Consider the following 20,627-nt stretch of genomic DNA (forward strand, 5'->3'; position numbering starts at 1 on the left):
TCTCCACTGGGGAGTTCCTCCCAATGGCCGTCGATTCTGTTAGAACAGTACCTTTCCGGTTAATTCAGATTGAAAGATATCGTTGGCTTCTCACCTGGAGAAGCATTTGGCGATTCTGCAAGGATCGTAAGTGTGCACTCCTTTTTTCTCGCCCAGTCCCGATTTGTCTGAGCTTTCACGCTCACTCTTCACGACTGGACAAGCAGGCCTCGTGAGAATCGAGTGTCAGGTGTCCGGTTTATTCCCAGAAGCTGCTACGGTTGTAGGGAGCTACCTAACGGCTATCGCTGCTCTAACGTGAGGCATACTGTATTGGAATATGGCGCCGTTATCGAGCTATGGTATGATGAGTTCGGATGCAGACACGACCATGCGGAGCTGGATCTGACTGTCAACTGTGCCCGGACTGCAGCATATCAGCGAAGGAAGCTCGAAGTGGAGATTGTTAATAAGCTGCCCGCGGTGAGAACGTCGCTTCAAGCGCAGGTGTATTACTGAAATGGGGGCTGGATGCAATGGTCTTTAAAGAGCCCTCCTGGTCATTATTGTTCCGTATCATTCAGGCAATGGCCATGGAAACGGTCCTGAGGAAGCTTGTTCTGAGTGAGTGCTCGATCAAAAGGCTAGGGCTGTTGAGTCTGTACTGAGCACTCCTTCAGGGACATACAATCGGGCCTTGCAAGACTTCATGGACTTCGCCCAATTTTCGATGATAAGCGTTCCTACTCATTGTAATGCTGAGGCCTTACAAGAGCACTTGGCGAGTGCACGAGAAACTATACCAGATGTATGCTTGTAGATTCTGAAGTGCCGAAACTGAAGTTGCCTCCCTCGAATTCGAGCTTGGAGGTTGGTGTTGGTGGGAGCAGCTGTTTCCAAAGTATTTCTATTCTATGATCATGTCACACAAATTTGATATCTCTGACTGACTTTGGTTCGTCGAGTGGCAAGTTCATGGAGTAACATCATGTTAGTGTATTACTCTCAAGTCACTCTGTTGATAACGTATTAGCAGAGTAATTAGAGGCCCTTTGCTTAACCTGTTGGGCATGTTTTGGCAGAGAGGGACATTTTGCCCATTTGTAGACGTCGCTCAGATTGCCCAACGTTACCAATCTCGCAACTCGCGGAGATTTCCAAAAATACCATGATGCTGATGAATATTCCAGCTCCTATCAAGAGAGTGATTACTCGTAACTAAACACCTCGGGCGTATATTTGATAAGGGAGATGAACTTGCCGAATCGTACAATAGGCGGCGATAGTTGATAGGCCCCATAAAGTCAATCGTCATCGGGCAGTTCCTCATCCTTTGAGAACAAGGCAGCGGCGGCAGAGCTCTGGAGAACATGCTGAGGAGTCTGAGAATGATAAAATTCGCTACGCGGTGTAGAGCACTTATCGAGTACATCAACTTCGTCATCTTCCTCATCATCGGACTCATCGGACTCATCCTCATAGGAAGAATCCGAGCTCGCATCATCATCATCGACAAACAATGTCGGATCGAAGGTGAACAGATCCCTGAATGACGAGCGTGTTGTCAATTGGCCAACGCCCATGATTAGCCTACCTCCCGGACATAACACTCCGCTTCTCCTTCTTAGCCTGGGCAATACGCTCCTGCTTCTTCCGCTCTTCCTCTGCTTCCCTCTCCTCTTGTTTCTTCTTCTTCCACGCTGTGAAAGTCTCAAGCGTGACGGGAGTACCTAAGCATCAGGTCCTAAACACAGATATGCAGGATCTAATCATTCGAATGGCCTCAACCTTGCTGGTCGACCCCTGTGAGAATTACGCAAGCCCCTCTAGTTCACTCTGTAGGATACTAAGTACTTACCTCCTGCGGGTAAGGCTTGTCGCTCCTGCTCAATGATCTCATCAATTGACGGGCCATTATCATAATCGTCATCATCATCCGCTTTCTTCTTCTTCAACACGTATCCAGGAGGCAGAGCATGCCGATACTTGCACTTATCACCGCCATTAGGACACACCCAGAACTGATCGAAGGAGACTTGTAATTCACAAAAAAAACTGGAGAGTAGCCTACCCATCCGTAGACGCCCTTCTCGACCGCATCGAGGAAGTACTTGCAGATAATCTCAGTAGGATGGTTTTGGTTGGAAGCATTATGCTTCGTTTTGATGACCTGTTCCAGCTTGGCCTGGTCCCAATGATCCATAGTATCCTGCTTCTTCTCTTCATCGCTCTCTTTATTGTTCCGGTTATCAGAATAGAGATCGATCTTGCCGTACTTCTCCTCCTAAAGTACTAATCATCAACTCAGGAAGGAGAGGTGTTATCGAACCTCTTCCTTCTTCTTCTGCTTAGCTGCCTTCTTCTTATCCTTCTTCGTCTCTAATTGCACTCCGGAGAAAATCGACTGCAGGAGGAACTTCCGTTGTTCCTCCTTTTTCTTGTCCTCCCGTTTCTCGAACTGCCAATAACACCACTACCACACATACAACAGAGTCCCCACCCATCACCTCGTTCTTCTGAGGTCCCCGTTGACCCGGCTTGGCCTTCGCCGCTGCCTGGACTTCCTGTACATACCTATTCCCGTTAGATCCACACAATCCATCTAGATGCAGCAAGCACACCTCTGGACCTTGTGAGACTTATTCTTATTCTTGAGGCCGAAGGTCTTGTCCTCAGCGACCCTCTCTCGGGCTTTCATCTTCGCTTTCTCTGCCCCTCGATCTTCTTTCTTAACGCCCTTAGGGGCCATGACGTAGCAGCAAACGGTAAAGTGATGACAATACTAACAACACCGTCACAACTACTGAGACCCCATCCAATTCCACATTGATCGGTAGTTGGAGACTATTTGGTGAATAAGCAGCGAAGGGAAAAGTGTAACATCCTCCTCTAACCCGTAGTCTTCACAATTTGCACAACATCTTCATCCACCAGTACCTACAACATATTGTCATCATCACACCATCGCTACGATAGGCAATACATGGTCCTTGCCAACTCGTTGAGGATTATGCTTCACCGACATACCCCAAACCAAGGCGTACTTGAACTCCTCGAGAATACTCTGACGGACGGCACGTCCCCTAGTAGCAACGCCGCGGATAGTGTCGTACCTTATGGAGCTTGAGGCAGAAGTCTTCCATAGTACTCTTCTCTCGAGGCAGAATCACTGGTTCTGAGTAATCAGGCACTTGTCCCTTAGGCTTGGTATATACCTAAACACCCATTTCTATACACCCCGACATACAACTACTCAGTGAAGACCATCACTACTATGACTAAGTTGAGAGTGGAAGTGAAGTCGCAGGTGACGCTGGGCTTACTCGAATGAGGTCCATATAGTCCCACATTTTATCCTTCAACCCATCTATATTCCATCCAAGATCAGCTGATATAGGTACATAGTGAGGGCACTTGCAGATGACGTCGAGCTCCTCAATGGTGATGGAATCAATCTTGTTCATCACATAGAGGCACGGTACGTACTTCCGACCACCTGATACCAATACCATAGACCGCTCCTCCAACAGAAGCTTCGGTTACCTTCGATAACATCAATAAGATCATCACTACTAGCGTTGCATCGAAACACAATAGAAGCGTTGGTGATCCGGAACTCCTTGCAAATGGTCACGACCGTCTCCTCGTCCATACCAATCAATCGATACCCAGGGGCCACAGTGATGTTGATGCCGCCCTTATCAGCCTTGGTGATGATGATATTAGGGGCTTTCTTATTCAACCTCATACCGAAGCCCTCGAGCTCATGCTCGATCTTCCGCTTCTGTGTGAGAGGCTTGGTGACATCCAGACAGACGAGGATAAGACTACAGGTCATGGCCACACTGATGACCTGTTTACCTCTACCCTTGCCATCTTTAGCACCCTCGATAATACCTAACACAAGCCCACTACAACCTAGCAATGACCCCCTCCCTACCAGGCAAATCCAACACTTGCACCTTAGCTCCTTTGTACGTGTAGACACCAGGCACACATGTAAGTGTGGTGAACTCATACGCTGCTGCTTCAGAGAAGGTACCAGTCAACTAGACAAGGTTCCATCAGAGTTACCTCCAACACTACGATACATACCTTGTTCAGTAATGTGGATTTCCCTACAGACGGGAATCCGATCAGCCCAACACGAGCATTGCCCGTGGCCTTAACATCGAACCCCTCGCCACCGCCACCACCGCTCTTGGAAGAGCCGCTTACCAACTAAACGATTGCCAATCACGACGAGTACTACTGCTGGTGATAAGATATTACCTCAGTCTTGAGCTTAGCTAGCTTGGCCTTCAAGCGTCCAAGATGGGCGTTGGTAGCCTTGTTCTTCTGAGTGCGGGCCATCTCCTGCTCAATCTCATTGATCCGATCCAGAGCACTCATAATGTTGCAGATGTGAACTTAAAGGGCGAACTGCTGATATCAAGGATCATTCCCACCACTACTCTAAACTCAGCGTCAGAATCAATAGGAGTTGAAGGAAAACCATGATGAGAGATAATATAAATTCAAAACTGCCTTGTGACCTCACATCTTGGCCACTGTCGACACCCTCACAGAGGTGATTTGACGGAGGACTCTGTCGGTCTCAGCAACGATCTCATGGAGTAGCTCCCCCGCTGGCCTGGCAAGGAGGCATCCCCATCACTCACGGCTGTGCGAATGAAGTAGCTCACTTCAATGTATCAATAGCCATGACAGACTGCCCAGCGAGCAAAGCGGAGTTGTTCGGGTCGACTATCTCATCGAGTTTTGGATCATCCTTACGGCGGAGCGGTGCGCCTGTTCCGTCACCCATTAGGCCATAGAAAGATGTTGCTTTGACCTATTGAGCCAGGAGAGGTAGCCCGAACCCCAGTACCATCCGCTGGAACCATCACGACCCGCTACCTTGTCATCCATGAGATCCTTAGCCAGCGGTATAATACCAGCTTCAAGGAGCTCATCTCGAGCACTCGGATTGGACTCCCAACGCTTCACGAACTCATTCTTGATCACTCGACAAGGCCTCCCAGTATACGCAGTAGTGCGCATAGTCGCCGTCTTGAGATCGGCTTTCAATAGAACCTATCATGAACCAGAAAAGGGTGGTCCAGTGTGACGATTGAGTACCTCCTTCGCCCTAGGCTCGACATTAGACTCAGGTGTCATCAGGAAACGGGTGCCCATCCAAACCCCGCTGGCTCCCAAGGCAAGGGCCGCCGCTACCCCGCGGCCATCTCGGATACCACCAGCGGCTACAACTAGGACCTGACAGAGACGCCCTCGGAGGGCGAGAAGGAACCCTGGACGCCTACATCAGAGCCAAAGTAGTTTTTATGACCCTTGCACAAATCAACTGCCATAGGGACTAGAACGGTAGTAGCGATATCCCCAGTGTGGCCACCTAGAAAAGACGGCAGTATCGACTGAAGAGGAAGGCATTCTTACCAGCCTCTGTGCCCTGAGCACAGATAATGTCACATCCCGCATTGATTGCCTTGGCAACGTGGGAAGGGTGTCCAATCATGTTCATAATGATAGTACCATTCTGATGGAGTTTATCAGACACCCAACGTGGGGGTACTCCTACTGCACATACGAAAAGGGGTACTTTCTCATCTACCATAACCTGACCAGAGCACTGAGTTGTTCACACCAAGTCGAGGCCCTCTACACCCGTTACTTGAACCAATGCCTTCAACTGGCCGCCACTATAGTCCTTGTTGGTCTTCCTAGCATTGGGATTCTCTGATGGGTCCGCAGGTAGTAACAAATCGACCTGAGCATCGAGGCACTGAATGGTCACCTAATCTATAGAGTCGCTACCCCGTAGGGCTTGCCAGGAGCGAGCTTGGCCTTGAGCTCTCTTATGACCTGTCTCAAGCCGTCTGGATTGAGCCCAACTGCGCCAATAGTGCCGATACCACCCGCGTTAGAGACCTGAGAGGCAGCCCTTACAAAGTAATGTGCGAAATGTGTCCTACGGCAGCAGCAAGGTCGGGTCCTGTGACGAAGAAGCCCATCCCGGCACACATTATCGGATGCTCAATCCCCAGTAGCTGAGTCAGATCTGTGCGCAACATCGGACGAGAAGAAAAAAGCCAACGAGAGTACAAATACTAACCGGAAAATACCACCAGCACAGCCCACGGTTCCTCAAGGACTGTATTGAATTCTAAACTACATCTCCCCTACGGAACTACACAAAAGACTAAGAATTAACGAAAAAAATCGATCACGAAGGCGCGCGCGAGATCTAAATTGAAGCGTGACGCCTGTATTTTACCAAACCCGAATTTAACCAATACAAAACCGCGCGCCAATATAATCGATAAAAAGGGTTGTTATGAAGGACCCCGAGACTATAGTACACGACGCGGATGACGTTGCAGACATAGCAATAATGGAGTGAATCAATGGTGAATATACAAACATCTACGGGAGACGGTTACAGACGTTCCGTCGGTTACAGATATGAAAAGATGCGCTCATAGTAGCGCGCGCCACAGTCGGGCTTTCCATAATCTCCACATACCGCCCTCCCTCAATGATGGACGGGATGGAATATACAAAGATTCTTGCTATCGTGGACGCTGCCATCATTGAGCTTATAAGTGTAATTGCCCAGCACTTCATCGACGGTGAAAGGACCATACCAAGAGGAGTCAAGGGAGTGAGCCGCCTCGCGCCATCTGAGTACAAAATCACCTTTCTTGAACTGACGACGATTGTTAATGGGGTTGGTAGTAGGGGTTCGGAGGAAGCTATCAGCTTCGGCCTTGTCTAGAAGAGCGATGATATCTTTGAGTTGGGCATTCCTTCGCCTCAAACGCCGGTCAGCCTCGAACTTGACGGAGTCATCAGAGATACCCGAGCGGAGGTCACAGAACCTATCGCTCCACGGAGAGCAACAAGGGCGACCGTAGAACAATTCAAAAGGGGTAGTAGAGGTGTCACCCAAGCACCGAGAATTGCATCGAGCCATCGCAACAGGTAGGAATTGGGGCCACAGGTCAGTGTCGCCAGCACACAGAACCTTGAGCACCTTCTTCAAGACACCATGCTGTCGTTCCAACAGAGAATTGCGATGGGGAGCAAATGACGGTACATAGGTTGGGACGATACCCCTAGAATAGCACCATCCACGGAAGGTTGTTGACCTGAATGATGGAGCATTATCCATACGCAAGCTACGCATGCAACCATAGGGATAGATTAGTCTACTCTCGAGGGTATCGATGAGAGACTGAGAAGTACTGGAGCTAATAGCAAAAAACCAGATATGTCGACTAGCTGCATCCATACAGCTTAATACAAACCGGTAGGGATGCTTGGCTGACAAGGGTAGGGGACCAACGACGTCGATGAAGACACAGTCCATCGGAACCATAGCACCACCAAGGGAAGTTGCGACAGGCCTGTCGGTCCCCCTCCTGGCACGGGTATACTGGCAAATACACCGGCTAATGACCTTCTGGACAGCCTTGGCCAACCCAAATATATAAAAGTGCTTGGAGATGCATGCAGTAGTCTGCTTGCTGTCCGAGTGACCGTAGAAGTAATGATACTTCCGAGCGATATCAGGAGCATATTTTCTAGGAATCACATAGCCGTCTTTCAATCGCATAAGACCACAATCGTCAATCCAAAAACGAGACAGCTTACGATCAATGAGAGAGCGAACCTTACCACACTCCTCATCCCCCCTCTGGACATCATAGAGCCATCGGCGGGCGGATTCGGGGTCAACGGGGACATCGGAACTCTCCTCGAACGGCACTCTTGTTTTCCACGCTAGGAAGCACCTCCTGAGGCCATCGAGTAGGTTTACACACACATCGATAGCACCGAGATCCGGCTCATCGGTCTCGGTCAAGGGCAGAGGAGTAGACGATGGTGGCACTGGATCGGATGTTGAGGACGTCGATGATCCCAGACTGGCGGTAACAGCCGTATTGGCCTGAGGGTAATCACTTCGGATAGCCTCTGTAGTAGTCTCGGTTATGGTCACGGGCTCATCGTTGGCAATACTCCGAGCTAGGGCATCGGCCCAACGCGGACATTCAGACCTCGGAACCCATATGACCTTGTTGACATTGCGACAGAAGGCTTCCCACCGAGTAAGCCAAACGCCGTGGAAGGTGTCCAATACGTCCTTCCACGTCTTCATACCATTCTGGTTGTCCAAGACCACAGTAACAGGACCCTCCAGCTCTGACTCGGCGTCGGCGATAGCGGCCACCACAGCCGCTCGTTCTCTCCAAGTACTACTCCTCTTCCTATCAGTCTGGCTCCAGCGGCCACCCAGCATGCGGACAGGGAGGAAGACGAGAGGCTTGGGGTCATTTGTATCGAAGAGCGACATGCTATCAGGGAAGATGACCGGAACGTCGAGCGAATGTGGGGTGTTGATGTCACCAGCATCGTCGAATACTGCCTTGAGAATGATGGCAGCCCATGAGTCAGTATTGGAATCTCCCAGCACCACCGTACCCAGCAGTGAGCCACCAAGATGGGTCGCTACCATGGGTGGTATACCAGACAGATAGAATTGCAGCAGCCCTTGGAAAGCTTCACCAATACCAGTCACGCGCTCGTTCTGGCGATCACTGAGCTCTTCTTGGAGAAGAGGGCAGTCATGCTTCTGGTAGCGGGACAAAGCGTCTTGTAGGACATAGAGATTTGTAAGAGCCTCCGGAGGTAGGTGGTTGCGGAGGTAGTTCATAGTTCCGGACCACTTTCGGAGCCACCCAAGTCGTGCCAATCGCAGGGTCTCGAAGTTGTCGGTCACCTTCTTCGACTTCAACGATGGAGTGACAAACTCGGACCACGCTAGCGAGTAGGTGGACTCCGTAAAGGCTTGTCGAGATCCCTCAGGACGATGAAAGCCACCTCGGAGAGTAACACCACAGAAATGGACCTTATCAGTGGGACCGCAGGACTTGGCTGGGTTAGGGTGAAAACCATGCTCGATGAAGATCTGGATGGCAACATCAGCGGCTTTTTGGCAGTTCTGGGCATCCTGTGCAGCAATCAAAATGTCGTCTTTGTTATGGCGACAGACAGCCTTGATCTGTAGTCGGTGTAGCTGTTCGTTGATGATGTCCACGAGAAGCTGCATGGCCGAGTTGAAGAGACAGCTTGAGAACACCCACCCTTGGGGAAGGACTTTGTACACCCACCACAGCTGCCGCCCATCGCCAGCCCGGGAAGTAGTGCCAAAGATGGACCTTAGTGCGGGAGGTAGGAGAACTCCCGAATAGGCATCGGTCAAATCGAGCTTGTAGTAGGCTTGGTAGGAGAAGGGGATGCTGTTGAGCTTTGCGGTGATGTTCGGTTCAGCTTGTCGAAAGGCTTCCTTAACAGCAGCGTCGGTTAGCTGTGGGGTACCATCGGCGATCATCGTCTGAGGCATCAGCATCATGTTGGCATCTTCATCCGCCACATCTCCTACCAATACCAACCTATTGATAGGCCTACAGTCCACGGTGACCCTGTATCGCTTATCCACCATCGGATCAGGATACACCCGCGGTCGAACACCCGATTCCTTATCGCAGATGACAGCGGCAAGGACGGCAGTGCAATCAGCCTCATTGCAGGACTCGACCTTGCCCTGTGAAGCCATAGTGAGCATACGATGGGTAAGGATCTGGTTGTTGGTCTGGGACAGCTGCCTTTGCTTCTCTCGATAAGGATACAAGACCAGCCTCTCCAACGGACCACAATGACACATCACGCGCTTGCCCTCAGCAGTCTGCACAATCTCAGCAGTCGGAAGTGATGGAGTGGCGCGAGCGGCCATAATAGGATCGGGAGGAGGCGCAGTAGTCGAAGCAGCACACCGGAAGTTGGTGGTGTCCGCCTCGCCAGTGGAAGTCAGTTGTACACCTATGGCTGGGAACATGTTGGTACCCAAAAGAATGTCGGGATCGACATCATCGCAGACGAGGAACTCCAGTGTACCCTCAAGTCGACCACTGGCGAATTCGATGTGAACGATGTGAGACCCGGAGATGCTCTTGCCAGAGGCTACACTGACAGGAATCGTACTGGGAAGTTGTACGACGTCCTTATCCTTGATCACGCCACGTTTGGTGAGATAGGCAACCAAGCCGGAGCTGATCAGGGAGCAATTGGCTCCTGAGTCCACTAAGCAGGAGGCTTTGCAGTAGGCACCATTAACACCAAGAGTTAGATGTACCTCAGGTTGGCGGGGAAGGCGTCGGAGAAAATCGACAACAGGGTCGGGGGCATTCTTGCGGACAGCAGCCGCCGCCAAAGAGGTCACCAGCGCACACTTAGAGTTAGTGACAGGAAACTTGTCCTTGAACTGAGCCTCACCATCAGACTCGGGCACCTCACTGCGCTTGCCAGAGCTGCTCTTGCGCTGACTACGGCAGACACCAGCAACGTGCCCTGTTTTATGACACCTTGAACACACCACCCTCCGTGGGGAAATCCTACAGCGATGATTCTCAGATCGTAGGTCCCCGCACGTCTGGCAACGGTCGGCACATCTGTAGATGTTGGGAGAGTTGCAATCTCTTGCAAAGTGGTTGGCGTTCTGGCCACAACGCAAACAGGCCTTTTGATCTAGCCCCAGGGACTTGGTGATGGCAAGGTGAACTTGGGCGTAGCAATCATCAGTGTCGAAGGCTGCCTTGCGGGCCAGAGGTTTCTTGGCGTTCTTGGAGGTATCAGACGCAGATGGCTTGGGAGCACCGGGTGATGGTTTGGAGCCCAACAAGGGAATGACATTCTCGTCGCCGGACTGCACGAAGGATACCACCGCTAGCTTGAAGCCTTCATAGTCCAGACGTCCGAGAGGATCGACAAGCATCTTGGCGAGTATGGCAGCAGGTTCGCAGAAGCCATTGGAGAACTTCTGTACCAACTCACTATCGGGAATGTCGGCCTCAAGGAGAGATCGTCGAGTATGCACGAGCTCTTCAAATCGCAGAGCGTAGTCCTGAAGAGTTTCATTAGGCAGCTGTACAACCTTTTCCCATCGGCTGCTGAAGGCCTTCAACTCGTTAGGCGTGAGATAGATGTCGTCGAGAACATCGAATATGGCAACATGTCCGCGTTGGACTCGATCAGTGCTGGACACACGCCGTCTTATGCGAGACCGTAGTGAGGGTTTGAGACAAGCCCATACTATCTCAACGCTCACCTCACGTGAACAGTTGTAGTTGTCGATCTCATCACAGACCCGGACCCTCCAATCCGCATACGCACCAATGTCGCTCCCGTCGAAGTAGAACTCCTTCAAGATCGGTTTACCAAGTAGGGTGTTGACCTGCTTCAGAACCTCATTTTGGGATGACTTGGTGGTATCGGTTTTAATGATCAAGGGACGGACTTGGCTTCGGAGTGCATGCTGCTTGGCTTTCGTCCAGTGAGATGTGGATATCTCAGTCACAGGGGAATCCTCGTGTTCTCGAGATAGATCGGTTTGCTGACCCGGATACGACACTCTCGAGGGCGCGATAGTCTCACGGGGATGGGCCGACTTGCTGGATCTCGCTGTCGCTATCTCGCGCTTAAGATCACCACGAGTTGGCAGCGGGCAATCATCGGGTACGGCAATGCGGTACTCCTGGGATACCTTGTCGATAAGGCATCTGGATAACCATTTGGCCGTTGGCTTCACCCAAGTTGGTGTGCTTATGTCTAGCAGATTGTCATCTGCGATCCGTTCGCATGTACGGACCATGTCCTCGAACGCAACGTTGACGTCGGTTGGGGTCTCAGAGGAGCCATGCTGAGTGCTGTCTTGAGTCGGGAATGTACCACTGGCTGTGGTGCCCGCTCTGCCATCACTGGTTTCACTCGATGTCGGAGCCGTAAGGGGGCCGGCAGGGAGTGGTGTGGGAACCGTGATGGCATCGACACAGTCACGCATGGTCAACCTGTAGTCCTTGGTACCAGTCTCGAGGTCGATGAAGCACTTCGCGAGAGCAGTCTTGTTGTCGACCAGTAGTTCTCGGCAGGCAGCCCCCAATGTTATGAAGGACCCCGAGACTATAGTACACGACGCGGATGACGTTGCAGACATAGCAATAATGGAGTGAATCAATGGTGAATATACAAACATCTACGGGAGACGGTTACAGACGTTCCGTCGGTTACAGATATGAAAAGATGCGCTCATAGTAGCGCGCGCCACAGTCGGGCTTTCCATAATCTCCACAGGGTAATGTTTAAACAAAATCGGAATTTATATTTTTGTCACGATTTTTTCCAAAATATTGCTAATGTTCATTTCTAACTCGAAAACACAATCCTGGAAGAAATACTTGCATATGATTCGTAGCTAAGTTGGGAATAAGTTGAGTATTCTGATCCGAAGGTCGTTGGTTCGATTCTATGTTATTCTTTCTCGTTAGGACTCTGCGCGTGAACAACGGGCGTGTGACTTGCTTAGAGACAAGTGAACCGTAACGGACTTATCGCAAGCGACACGACGCGGTGAACTCTCAAATCAGTGCGAATAGAACGACAAACGCGATTACCACGGTACCAGTGATAAACTCTCAACCATGCGATAGCAGCACAGTAGAGATCTATTCACACCCAGATAAGTCATCCCATAAGGACTAATAACTCAAGCCGTGCCCATTAACCGATATATAGCTACCATAGCGTACTAACAGTCTAAGGGAATCGATACAACTAGTAATAAATCCCAGTACCAATGTATAACCGTATGACTGCTAGAGATACGGATAACCTTCATACCCACCATATGAAGTCCCTATCCAATCTGACAGTGATCCTGCAGAATCAACTGCCTATCGGAATACAGGTCGAGATACGACCGTAAGACTCCGAAACAATTGGAATAACAACACGTAAAAAGGAGACAACCAGGGCATAAGCGCACGCCCGGCGTCACATCCGCACAGTATCGAACCCGCGCTACCGCGCAACTCTTGATGTTTCTTGCATATGCGGTAACTTGTCGTTTTTTAAACTGTTTCTTCTGTATTTGCAAATGAGCGAACGATGTTTCCCCTGCGTAGTGGGCTTTTTCTTTGTTTTTTTACCTACGAACTAGCTCACAAGCTTAATTAGTTATCCCCGACTATGTGTTAAGTGGTCTTGTAACAAGACTGGTGGTGGTCACTACCAGTCTCTAACAAGACTCTTGTTAGAGACTGGTAGTGAGACTGAGATCTTTAGTTAGGAGTCCGCATACTGTATCATCTGAGATCAATCGCAAATGTCATTTTTATCTTCTTGAACGAGTCGCGTTTTTACAGTGTCAATTAATAACTTATTAATAATGCGCTATTAACAATACACGTTCACATTATCATAATACTGTCGCTACGACAGTAACGACAGTGTCGTAGAACGCGGGTAGGTCCCTCAGCGACCGTCGCTGGGACAATGCGCCTACTTCACAATGTGAAGTTCACATCACACAAATCTCTAGCGAAAATTATTGGAAGTAGACACGCGAATAATCTTGGGAATTGCTAGCGCGACGGACTTACCGGGCAGTTGCCAATTGCCAACTAGTAGATTATTGCTGTAATATAGGTCCAGGACTCCTGCAGCAGGAGTGGACTAGTATTTCATTATTCATTTACGTAGTTATCTAGTTTGAAACGATTCATTGCTTCGAGCTCCAAATCGGGCCTTGTATATAGTTATTCAAAATGGTACAAAAGCATCGAACACAGCTAATAAAAACGTCCTTACGAGATTTTGAACCAGCGCCACCGGTTACCCAGAACCGAAGACTAACCAACGCGCTATTCCAACTCTTAAAATCGAAACCAAAGTAATCCCCCAGCGGCTGGAAAGCCCAATTTAAGCTCTGAAATAATTAAAAGTATATTGCTTAGGTTCGAACCCTATACCGTTGCACTCACAAACACGAAACTTAACCACTGAACCATACACTCTACATAACAAAAAGTTTTTAAGTGTTCTCCATTGCTACCTGTTATTGCTTAAACGTTCCCCAAGCGATTGGGTAAAATAATGCTAATATATATATTAATAGATTATAATGGCGCGCGGTTTTTAGTTGGTTAAAATCGGGTTTGGCTAAATTCGGGCAGAGCCAATTGAAGCACATTTTTCGACTTGACTGGTGTTGATACAGAGCATAATTTCATGACATGGAGGCATGGACGGCGACAGGGGACTACAGCGTGTCAAGCATGGTTTAAGATAGATCATCATCTAAGACCTCGATGGGTGTTTAGGAAGCAGAGACTTGGGCATGAGGTCAGGTAGTAAGGGCTATCGATAGAGGGGTTTATGGACACCTACAACACTGGGCCATGCGCGTTCAGGAAGAAGTCCCCCATGCTCACAGTGAACGAACGAGTATTTTGGCAACCAGGCCTCCGAGCACATCCTGCTTTCAGAGCCTCTGTAGAGTACCTCTTATAGGCCATACAAGATCCCTGTAATAGGTCCTCAATGGTCTCGAGCCAACACACTCTCCCATGACTAGATTGCCGAGGACCTATAGCGGGTAGACCACATTCCTACCACTCCTAGTACTCTCATCTGCTCTCAGCATGGGAAGTCCTGAGTACGTTGGACGGCAGTATCTCCTGACACAGGACCACGTACCGGAGCATTTGAGATTAGTAGTAGAGGGCATCTTAGGTCGACCTTATCATATCTACAGGCCTATGACTCGATAGACACTCCTCTGTCGTCCCATCTCGCCACTGTCTCTACTGAGCTATTCCCACACAGGCAACTAGCTCAGCTATGCGAGGAGTTCGAAACTGTAATTGCCACACGAATGCATCTCAACCGCTCAGATGGTCCTTAGGTATGGCACCATGGTAAGGTGCGTAGAGGGGGCAAGCTGCAGGCCTTCCAAGACAAACAATCATCGTGAGCCTACTCTTCCTCTCATCCATTTGGTGTCATTGCCATGATGCAGGTCACAACAGAGAGGCCCTTACCCCTATGTGGAGGAAGCAGGCTTCCCTATACTGGATCTCTTCGTGAACGAGGTAAGCGTCATTGTGATTCCTGCCAGCACGCCTCCATGCTGTATTCACTAGGTGCTCTATACGAAGCATCGATTTAAGCAGAGGCAACACCCCAAGTGGAACGTATGGAAAAAGTTCAAGAGTCGGTGTAGAAGACGTTACTCTGGGAGGTAGTATACTATTTACAAAGGTAAGGGGTAACGGATGAGGTTCGCCCTCTTCAGAGAGGCCGTACTAAACCGCAAGAAGCTCATTGCATGGAAGTTCAGAGTACAGAATAAGAACAATCAGATAGTTGCCCAAGCAAAGAGCCAGGCAGCTAAGGGGGATTGAGGTGGATGGCCCGACGTGGTACATGCCAATAGACAGTGGTTTCTGAGGCCGTCCTCTTACCGTGTTCAGTATGAACGGTACTGCTGATATCGTCTTCGTCAGCCAAACCAATGAACTGAGGAGCTCCTTTCGAGCTACCACTTGCGTATCCAACATCACACAAGATCGGAGAGTCGATCGTTTACCCGCAAAGGGTGAGGTATCCGCTTGAAACTACACCACTACCAGGAAGACCTTAGGTTGAATATGCGTGCAACGAGCATACGATATACCAGTCGCTGTAGATGTACTGGAGAGCTTGTGGAAGAATGAGGCGAATGCGTTGCTTGACTTCAAGGCTAGTATTGTCGATCTCCCTTTGACCATCGCAGCGACTTCGTTATAATCTCTTTTCTTTCCGTGACAAACCTCAACGAACGCAAATCCCACAGGGTTGGGCCATCATCTCGATTCAGCGGCTTTATGAGATACAGATATACACCTGCAGAGTCGACATTATGCCAATAAGTATTGTAGAAAGCGAGCGCTGACTATAATAAACAATAGGAGTACACACGTTGTTACAATTTAGTGTCCATACAAGTGGTAATGCTATTCATGGGCCATCAAAAAGAGGTAACGGCACCCGCTACAACTATGTATCTGGGCAAACGTGTTTTCCGCTGCAACCGCTATCAATCTACGAATAGTTATGCTTCAACACTAGTTGAACTCAATAGCTAAAGTATCGAGGGAAATGATACTACGAACATCGCCGTCATGCACTATCTAATACATATGTACTGGTATAAATTATCAGACGACTACCTAATCATTGTTGGAAGCAAGCATCAGGGGCCAGGGAGCAGGTCTTGGAGTCCCCTTTGTAGAGCATAGTACGCAGACACCTCCACCAGCACGGCCTGTCCATGGCCTCGACCACAGCAGCACGAGGGGAAGAAGGGGCTTGATCTTTCTCAATAGTCTCTTTGAGTTGGTTAATAATCGATGTCAGCTCCTGCGTTTGCCTCTCTTGCTTTTCTAGTGACTCAGTTATATTGCGTTGCCAACCTACAAGATGCACTCAGGAGAGGTCGACTCTACTTCCTACCATACCCATGTCCTGCAAGGCCCCAGGGATACTCATTCGCATCAACATCTGTTGTTCGTGAGTCCGCAGAGCCTTTTGACTAAGGGAATGTACCAAGGCCCCCGAGGGAGGAGTAGACCCCCTTCCTGATCGTCGTCGCCTCTTACGCTCGCTCAGAATTGGCGTGCTAGCATTACCTACAGCCACCAGGTCTGTCACCAAACCAAAGCTCGAGTGCTGACTGGAATTGGAATCATGAGTAGACTTTTGTTCCTCCATATAGTCTCTCAGGAACATATAGATGGCATCAGATATCTCCCCCGTAGTAAGCAGCTGTGCTGGGTCTTCCGGCATCGCCCTGAGAACAAGCGATTCGATGCGTGAACATACAGAAGTGGTTCCTACGCCAATACGTTATCCCAGTAATTGGCAGCTTCTTCATTGTCACACTGCCTCTTCACCTCAGCCACTATACCACTTACCTCACCAGCCCTAACTCCATCTACCTCTGGTCGTGAGGCTTGGCATGCATCCAACACTCGATCTCGGAAGATGCGGATGCCTGTAGGTCCATCATCAGGGTACTAGCCTTGTCTCACCATCTAGAATGACGTCGCCACTAGTCTCCTCCACATCCCCAGCTCTATCGATAGCTCTCCAGAACGAAAGGAAGTCCATGTCATCGTTATCGACCTAAACGGGCGTATCAATAACCGCTCTAAACACCACTTCTATGGTCACCTCAGTCAAGTTGAGCAGTGTATTCTTCCACCTCTCGATGAGCTGAGGTCGAGGGCATACCGAGACGTTGGTATCCTCGGCTGCAGTAACATCGTTAGTATCTATTATGTGCATGTGTGAGCCGATAGAGTAGTGTCAACCTATACCATACCATCATCAACTCTAGCACAATGGGCTGCATAGAAGTGATAGGAGAATGCTGCATTGTGGAAGAGTACTGACGGTATAGCAGCATTCCCTGCCACTGCTGGAGTCGACCGATCCACTTCTATTGGAATATCCATCACCACTATAGGAGGCAAGGTAGACCTACGATCCCCTCCTCCTTCTGCTGCTGCCCCAAAGGTCTGCTCTATAGGAGGACTGTGCATAGGGATACTTATCATAGATGGGGAGTCCATACCTACTCCCTTAGATGGTGTGGTATCTACTACCTTCACACCACTGTTCGGGCTAAACATACCAACAGGATATGATAACTACTATGACTAGCTACCCAACCAACACGAGGACCAGAGCACTTAGGAAACTATCTTGATAACACGCAGTATTTATTGACCACAGGTGGCGTCAGCATCAGAAGGTCTGCAAGAGGACAATGACAAGCAATATGATCGATTCCATAACTCACCGCTGAGTCCAGCATACTCCCCATGATCTGCAAGATGTTATTCTCCAACGACTCCTCGACGTTGCGCTCCTAAGAACAACAATCTCAAAGAAAAAAAAGAGTGCAGGGTAAGATTATTACCAATCCCTTCTTAGGGTCAACCTTGCCAGCATTCTTCACTATAATTTCCTCCTCTGTAAGCTTGGTTTCATCCTGGATCAGATCGTTGTATCTACCAGTAGCATTTCCACCCAGCTCCTCGTTCATTCACCTCACCCTTTGGTCATCTTCAATATGTTGCTCATCAGCTCAGAGTTGCGCTTATCATGATCAGAGTAGCTCCTCAGTCTACCACGAATAAGATAACCTAGCGGAGCGAAGCGACCCCTGAGTTGAGTACCTTAGGCCTTCCTGCCACTTCTCCTTATGGAGGTTGAGTAACATCCTCTGCTCGAGAGGGTTCTTCTTGTAGCTGATTGCAATACCTACAGCAGCGACGGAGTGCATTCAGCTGCATGTTACACCGCGTATGCTCACTGTAATAGTGCCTATTGAGACCGTGGATCAGAGCTGACAACGATGGCCTGTTGAGGTGGCCTATGTTGGAGGTGGTCTGTCGGGGCTCTTGACCCAGCATCAACATTTGCGGGTTGATAAGGCGGAAACAGTCAATGACGACCTTCCCTTTAACAGACTGAAACATACAGTAGAAATAGCAAGAACCATAGCAAACGGGAATACAGCATATAGGGCGTGAAGACCCCCTCAAGGCAAGTACGTGTCGATATCAATGATGTAATAGTACTACCTGGATTGGGTCTACGACAATACCCACTGCACGAGGGTTGAGCTGCTCGAAGGCTTGCTGGGTGTTGATATCAGTACCAGAGAACCAACAACCGAAGCCTGGATGGGAGTGATACCATCCCACCACATTCTCAGACCTGAGGAGGTGAACGGATGGGAAGGAGGACTAGAGGGTCCTCGGTAGCACCTCCCTGTCTGATTGAGCATCTCAAGCATGGTAGCTTGGAAGACCTCATCGATGGACTCGACTGATACAGTGTTTCCTGCAGAGAAGGAGGGAGAGCATGGGCTCGGTAAGGGCTATGGGCAGACTTACCCGACTGGGGCATAGAGAATACATCAACCACCTTTACAGTGTAGTCGTCTATGAACTCCCCCAATAGCAATCCCATGACCTCCATAGGGACACCAGCACGACCTGATCATACCACACCTCGCCAACTTCTTGATTATTCCATCATATCGCCGTCCAATACTACCATGCTTGAGCATCTTCAAGAGTGCCAGACTCGATACGAATACCTGAACGTAGCCACAGTCACTGCTGGCAAGCGCCAATATGCTGTTAGTACCTGTTCACTGGTATCAGGAAGAGTCTGATCCTCACGTCCCATCCCGGCCCCTCCACCACCGGCCAGGTTCTGCAACTGCTGCTGTAAGTTCATCATTTTGATAGAAGAGAATCCACGATAGAAAAAGTGAACTATTACTAACCAGTGAAGCAGATATCCAAGTAGTACTATCAGTTCATACACATACATCCCCATTTGCAACGCACCTCAGTGACACTCATCAGGATACACGTAAAGCGTCTCATAGTCCTTACGCCTCCTCAATGAGGATGGCATAACTCTCTTCGATCTGGCTCTAGAACTCGACCTACTCCAATAAAGTAAGATAAGAGATTCATCTACTTCACACCACCACACGAAGGAAATAATTTCGTGGCGCGTGACGCTGTGATCGAACGGTGACCATAATTTCAAGCTACATCATCTTCCCCAGTGAGTGAATCCTCCCAGTTGTTTCTCTTGTGTTCTTTTCTTCTTCTTCTTGTCCTCGGATACAACTATGGTGTTTTTCTACGACTGCTGTGACCCTCGTTACAAGGTCTATATGGGCCGAGATAAATACGAAAACGAAGAGCTACTCAAATACGGCTGGCCCGAGGACGTCTGGTTTCATGTAAGCCCTAGGGGGGATGCTAATGCCCTATGGTGACACGTAGGTTGACGACCATTCCTCTGCACATGTCTACCTGCGAAGACCAGTGGAGCTCCCCAAGATAGATGACATCCCTGAGGAGGTGTTGGAGGAAATGTGTCAACTTACAAAGAACAACTCCATTGAGGGGAGTAAGGCTTCCAAGGTCGACATTGTGTAGGGAGCTCGGTAACGCTTCTAAGGACGACTGTCCGCTGGCAGGTACACGGGTTTCAAAAACCTTAGGAAGGGAGCTGATATGGTCACTGGTCAAGTGGGCTTCCATGACACCAAAAAGTGCAAGTAGTAGTACTCTTACGTAAGCGGCTTCCGCGTATTTCCCACTACAGGTTCGTTCGTAACCTCCATCGAGATAGAGAGATCGTGAAGAGAATTGAGAAGACTAAACGGGAGGCCGAGGTTGACCTCTATGCTGAGAGGGAAGAACGGGACCGTAAGGAGCGATTGGCACGCAAGAAGGTAATACCATTCGCGAGGGGGGCAGGGACCTGTGTATGGTGACCTCTGGGGCATAGGCTGTTAAGGAGAGAGCTATTCGAGAGAAGGCTGAGAAGGAGGCAGCTATCAAGGAGAAGGAACTACGGAGTTACAAGGCATTTGATGTAATAGAGAGCATAAGGAGTGTATTATAGAGTACGTTGGGCACATTAGAGGCACTTGTTTCTCTACTGCTTGCCGAAGTGTATGCAGATAGGCTACGATCTTTCTCATTGAATATCGTGTTAGGAGTGTGACGAGTTGAAGACCTCCAATGTAGAATTGGGAGGTGATGGCACTATTGAGTCCTGTCGCGAGATTGAGGACGACTTCATGTGAGCCAGCAGCAAGGTGACAACGTTTACTACCGCACTTATGTGTATTGCCTCTCACATTTCTCGGGGATCATCAACCTTGCGTT

General features: G+C 49.4%; 8 protein-coding genes across 8 annotated transcripts; 2 read left to right on the forward strand and 6 right to left on the reverse strand.

Moving 5' to 3' along the window:
• Nucleotides 1-1,283: 1,283 nt before the first annotated feature.
• On the reverse strand, nt 1,284-2,728 carry Pmar_PMAR015330 (phoshoprotein 300, putative; the record flags this gene model as incomplete). Its single annotated transcript, XM_002782943.1, has 7 exons — nt 1,284-1,524; nt 1,574-1,709; nt 1,838-2,000; nt 2,051-2,257; nt 2,309-2,437; nt 2,487-2,553; nt 2,601-2,728. The coding sequence occupies 7 exons, from the start codon at nt 2,726-2,728 to the stop codon at nt 1,284-1,286; spliced, it is 1,071 nt and encodes a 356-aa protein (XP_002782989.1).
• A 140-nt stretch (nt 2,729-2,868) lies between these two features.
• Pmar_PMAR015331 (Developmentally-regulated GTP-binding protein, putative) lies at nt 2,869-4,371 on the reverse strand (the record flags this gene model as incomplete). Its single annotated transcript, XM_002782944.1, has 8 exons — nt 2,869-2,916; nt 2,963-3,043; nt 3,093-3,194; nt 3,303-3,475; nt 3,523-3,876; nt 3,920-4,028; nt 4,075-4,200; nt 4,252-4,371. 8 exons carry the CDS (start codon nt 4,369-4,371, stop codon nt 2,869-2,871), a joined length of 1,113 nt encoding a protein of 370 aa, XP_002782990.1.
• Nucleotides 4,372-4,515: 144 nt separating this feature from the next.
• On the reverse strand, nt 4,516-6,064 carry Pmar_PMAR015332 (conserved hypothetical protein; the record flags this gene model as incomplete). Its single annotated transcript, XM_002782945.1, has 9 exons — nt 5,955-6,064; nt 5,797-5,910; nt 5,654-5,749; nt 5,419-5,599; nt 5,286-5,374; nt 5,101-5,238; nt 4,879-5,055; nt 4,665-4,813; nt 4,516-4,612 (listed from the first exon to the last, which is right to left on the reverse strand). The coding sequence occupies exons 1-9, from the start codon at nt 6,051-6,053 to the stop codon at nt 4,516-4,518; spliced, it is 1,140 nt and encodes a 379-aa protein (XP_002782991.1). The 5' UTR covers nt 6,054-6,064.
• Nucleotides 6,065-6,514: 450 nt separating this feature from the next.
• On the reverse strand, nt 6,515-12,031 carry Pmar_PMAR015333 (gag/pol/env polyprotein, putative; the record flags this gene model as incomplete). The annotated part of the gene is made up of 1 exon (XM_002782946.1): nt 6,515-12,031. One exon carries the CDS (start codon nt 12,029-12,031, stop codon nt 6,515-6,517), a length of 5,517 nt encoding a protein of 1,838 aa, XP_002782992.1.
• A 651-nt stretch (nt 12,032-12,682) lies between these two features.
• On the forward strand, nt 12,683-15,278 carry Pmar_PMAR015334 (hypothetical protein; the record flags this gene model as incomplete). The annotated part of the gene is made up of 9 exons (XM_002782947.1): nt 12,683-12,795; nt 14,286-14,367; nt 14,409-14,470; nt 14,516-14,588; nt 14,630-14,734; nt 14,780-14,844; nt 14,894-14,966; nt 15,018-15,115; nt 15,170-15,278. The coding sequence occupies 9 exons, from the start codon at nt 12,683-12,685 to the stop codon at nt 15,276-15,278; spliced, it is 780 nt and encodes a 259-aa protein (XP_002782993.1).
• An 811-nt stretch (nt 15,279-16,089) lies between these two features.
• Nucleotides 16,090-17,202, reverse strand: Pmar_PMAR015335 (hypothetical protein; the record flags this gene model as incomplete). Its single annotated transcript, XM_002782948.1, has 6 exons — nt 16,090-16,328; nt 16,374-16,544; nt 16,590-16,705; nt 16,753-16,909; nt 16,947-17,040; nt 17,089-17,202. The coding sequence occupies 6 exons, from the start codon at nt 17,200-17,202 to the stop codon at nt 16,090-16,092; spliced, it is 891 nt and encodes a 296-aa protein (XP_002782994.1).
• Nucleotides 17,203-17,664: 462 nt separating this feature from the next.
• Nucleotides 17,665-19,173, reverse strand: Pmar_PMAR015336 (26S proteasome non-ATPase regulatory subunit, putative; the record flags this gene model as incomplete). The annotated part of the gene is made up of 11 exons (XM_002782949.1): nt 17,665-17,673; nt 17,720-17,788; nt 17,840-17,930; nt 17,975-18,046; nt 18,099-18,183; nt 18,236-18,392; nt 18,507-18,642; nt 18,693-18,768; nt 18,822-18,923; nt 18,985-19,027; nt 19,078-19,173. The coding sequence occupies 11 exons, from the start codon at nt 19,171-19,173 to the stop codon at nt 17,665-17,667; spliced, it is 936 nt and encodes a 311-aa protein (XP_002782995.1).
• A 403-nt stretch (nt 19,174-19,576) lies between these two features.
• On the forward strand, nt 19,577-20,545 carry Pmar_PMAR015337 (Coiled-coil domain-containing protein, putative; the record flags this gene model as incomplete). Its single annotated transcript, XM_002782950.1, has 6 exons — nt 19,577-19,690; nt 19,734-19,885; nt 19,931-20,011; nt 20,059-20,188; nt 20,245-20,352; nt 20,456-20,545. 6 exons carry the CDS (start codon nt 19,577-19,579, stop codon nt 20,543-20,545), a joined length of 675 nt encoding a protein of 224 aa, XP_002782996.1.
• Nucleotides 20,546-20,627: the final 82 nt, after the last annotated feature.

The sequence above is a fragment of the Perkinsus marinus genome (assembly GCF_000006405.1).
Source record: "Perkinsus marinus ATCC 50983 genomic scaffold scf_1104296937906, whole genome shotgun sequence".
Lineage (NCBI taxonomy): Eukaryota > Perkinsozoa > Perkinsida > Perkinsidae > Perkinsus > Perkinsus marinus.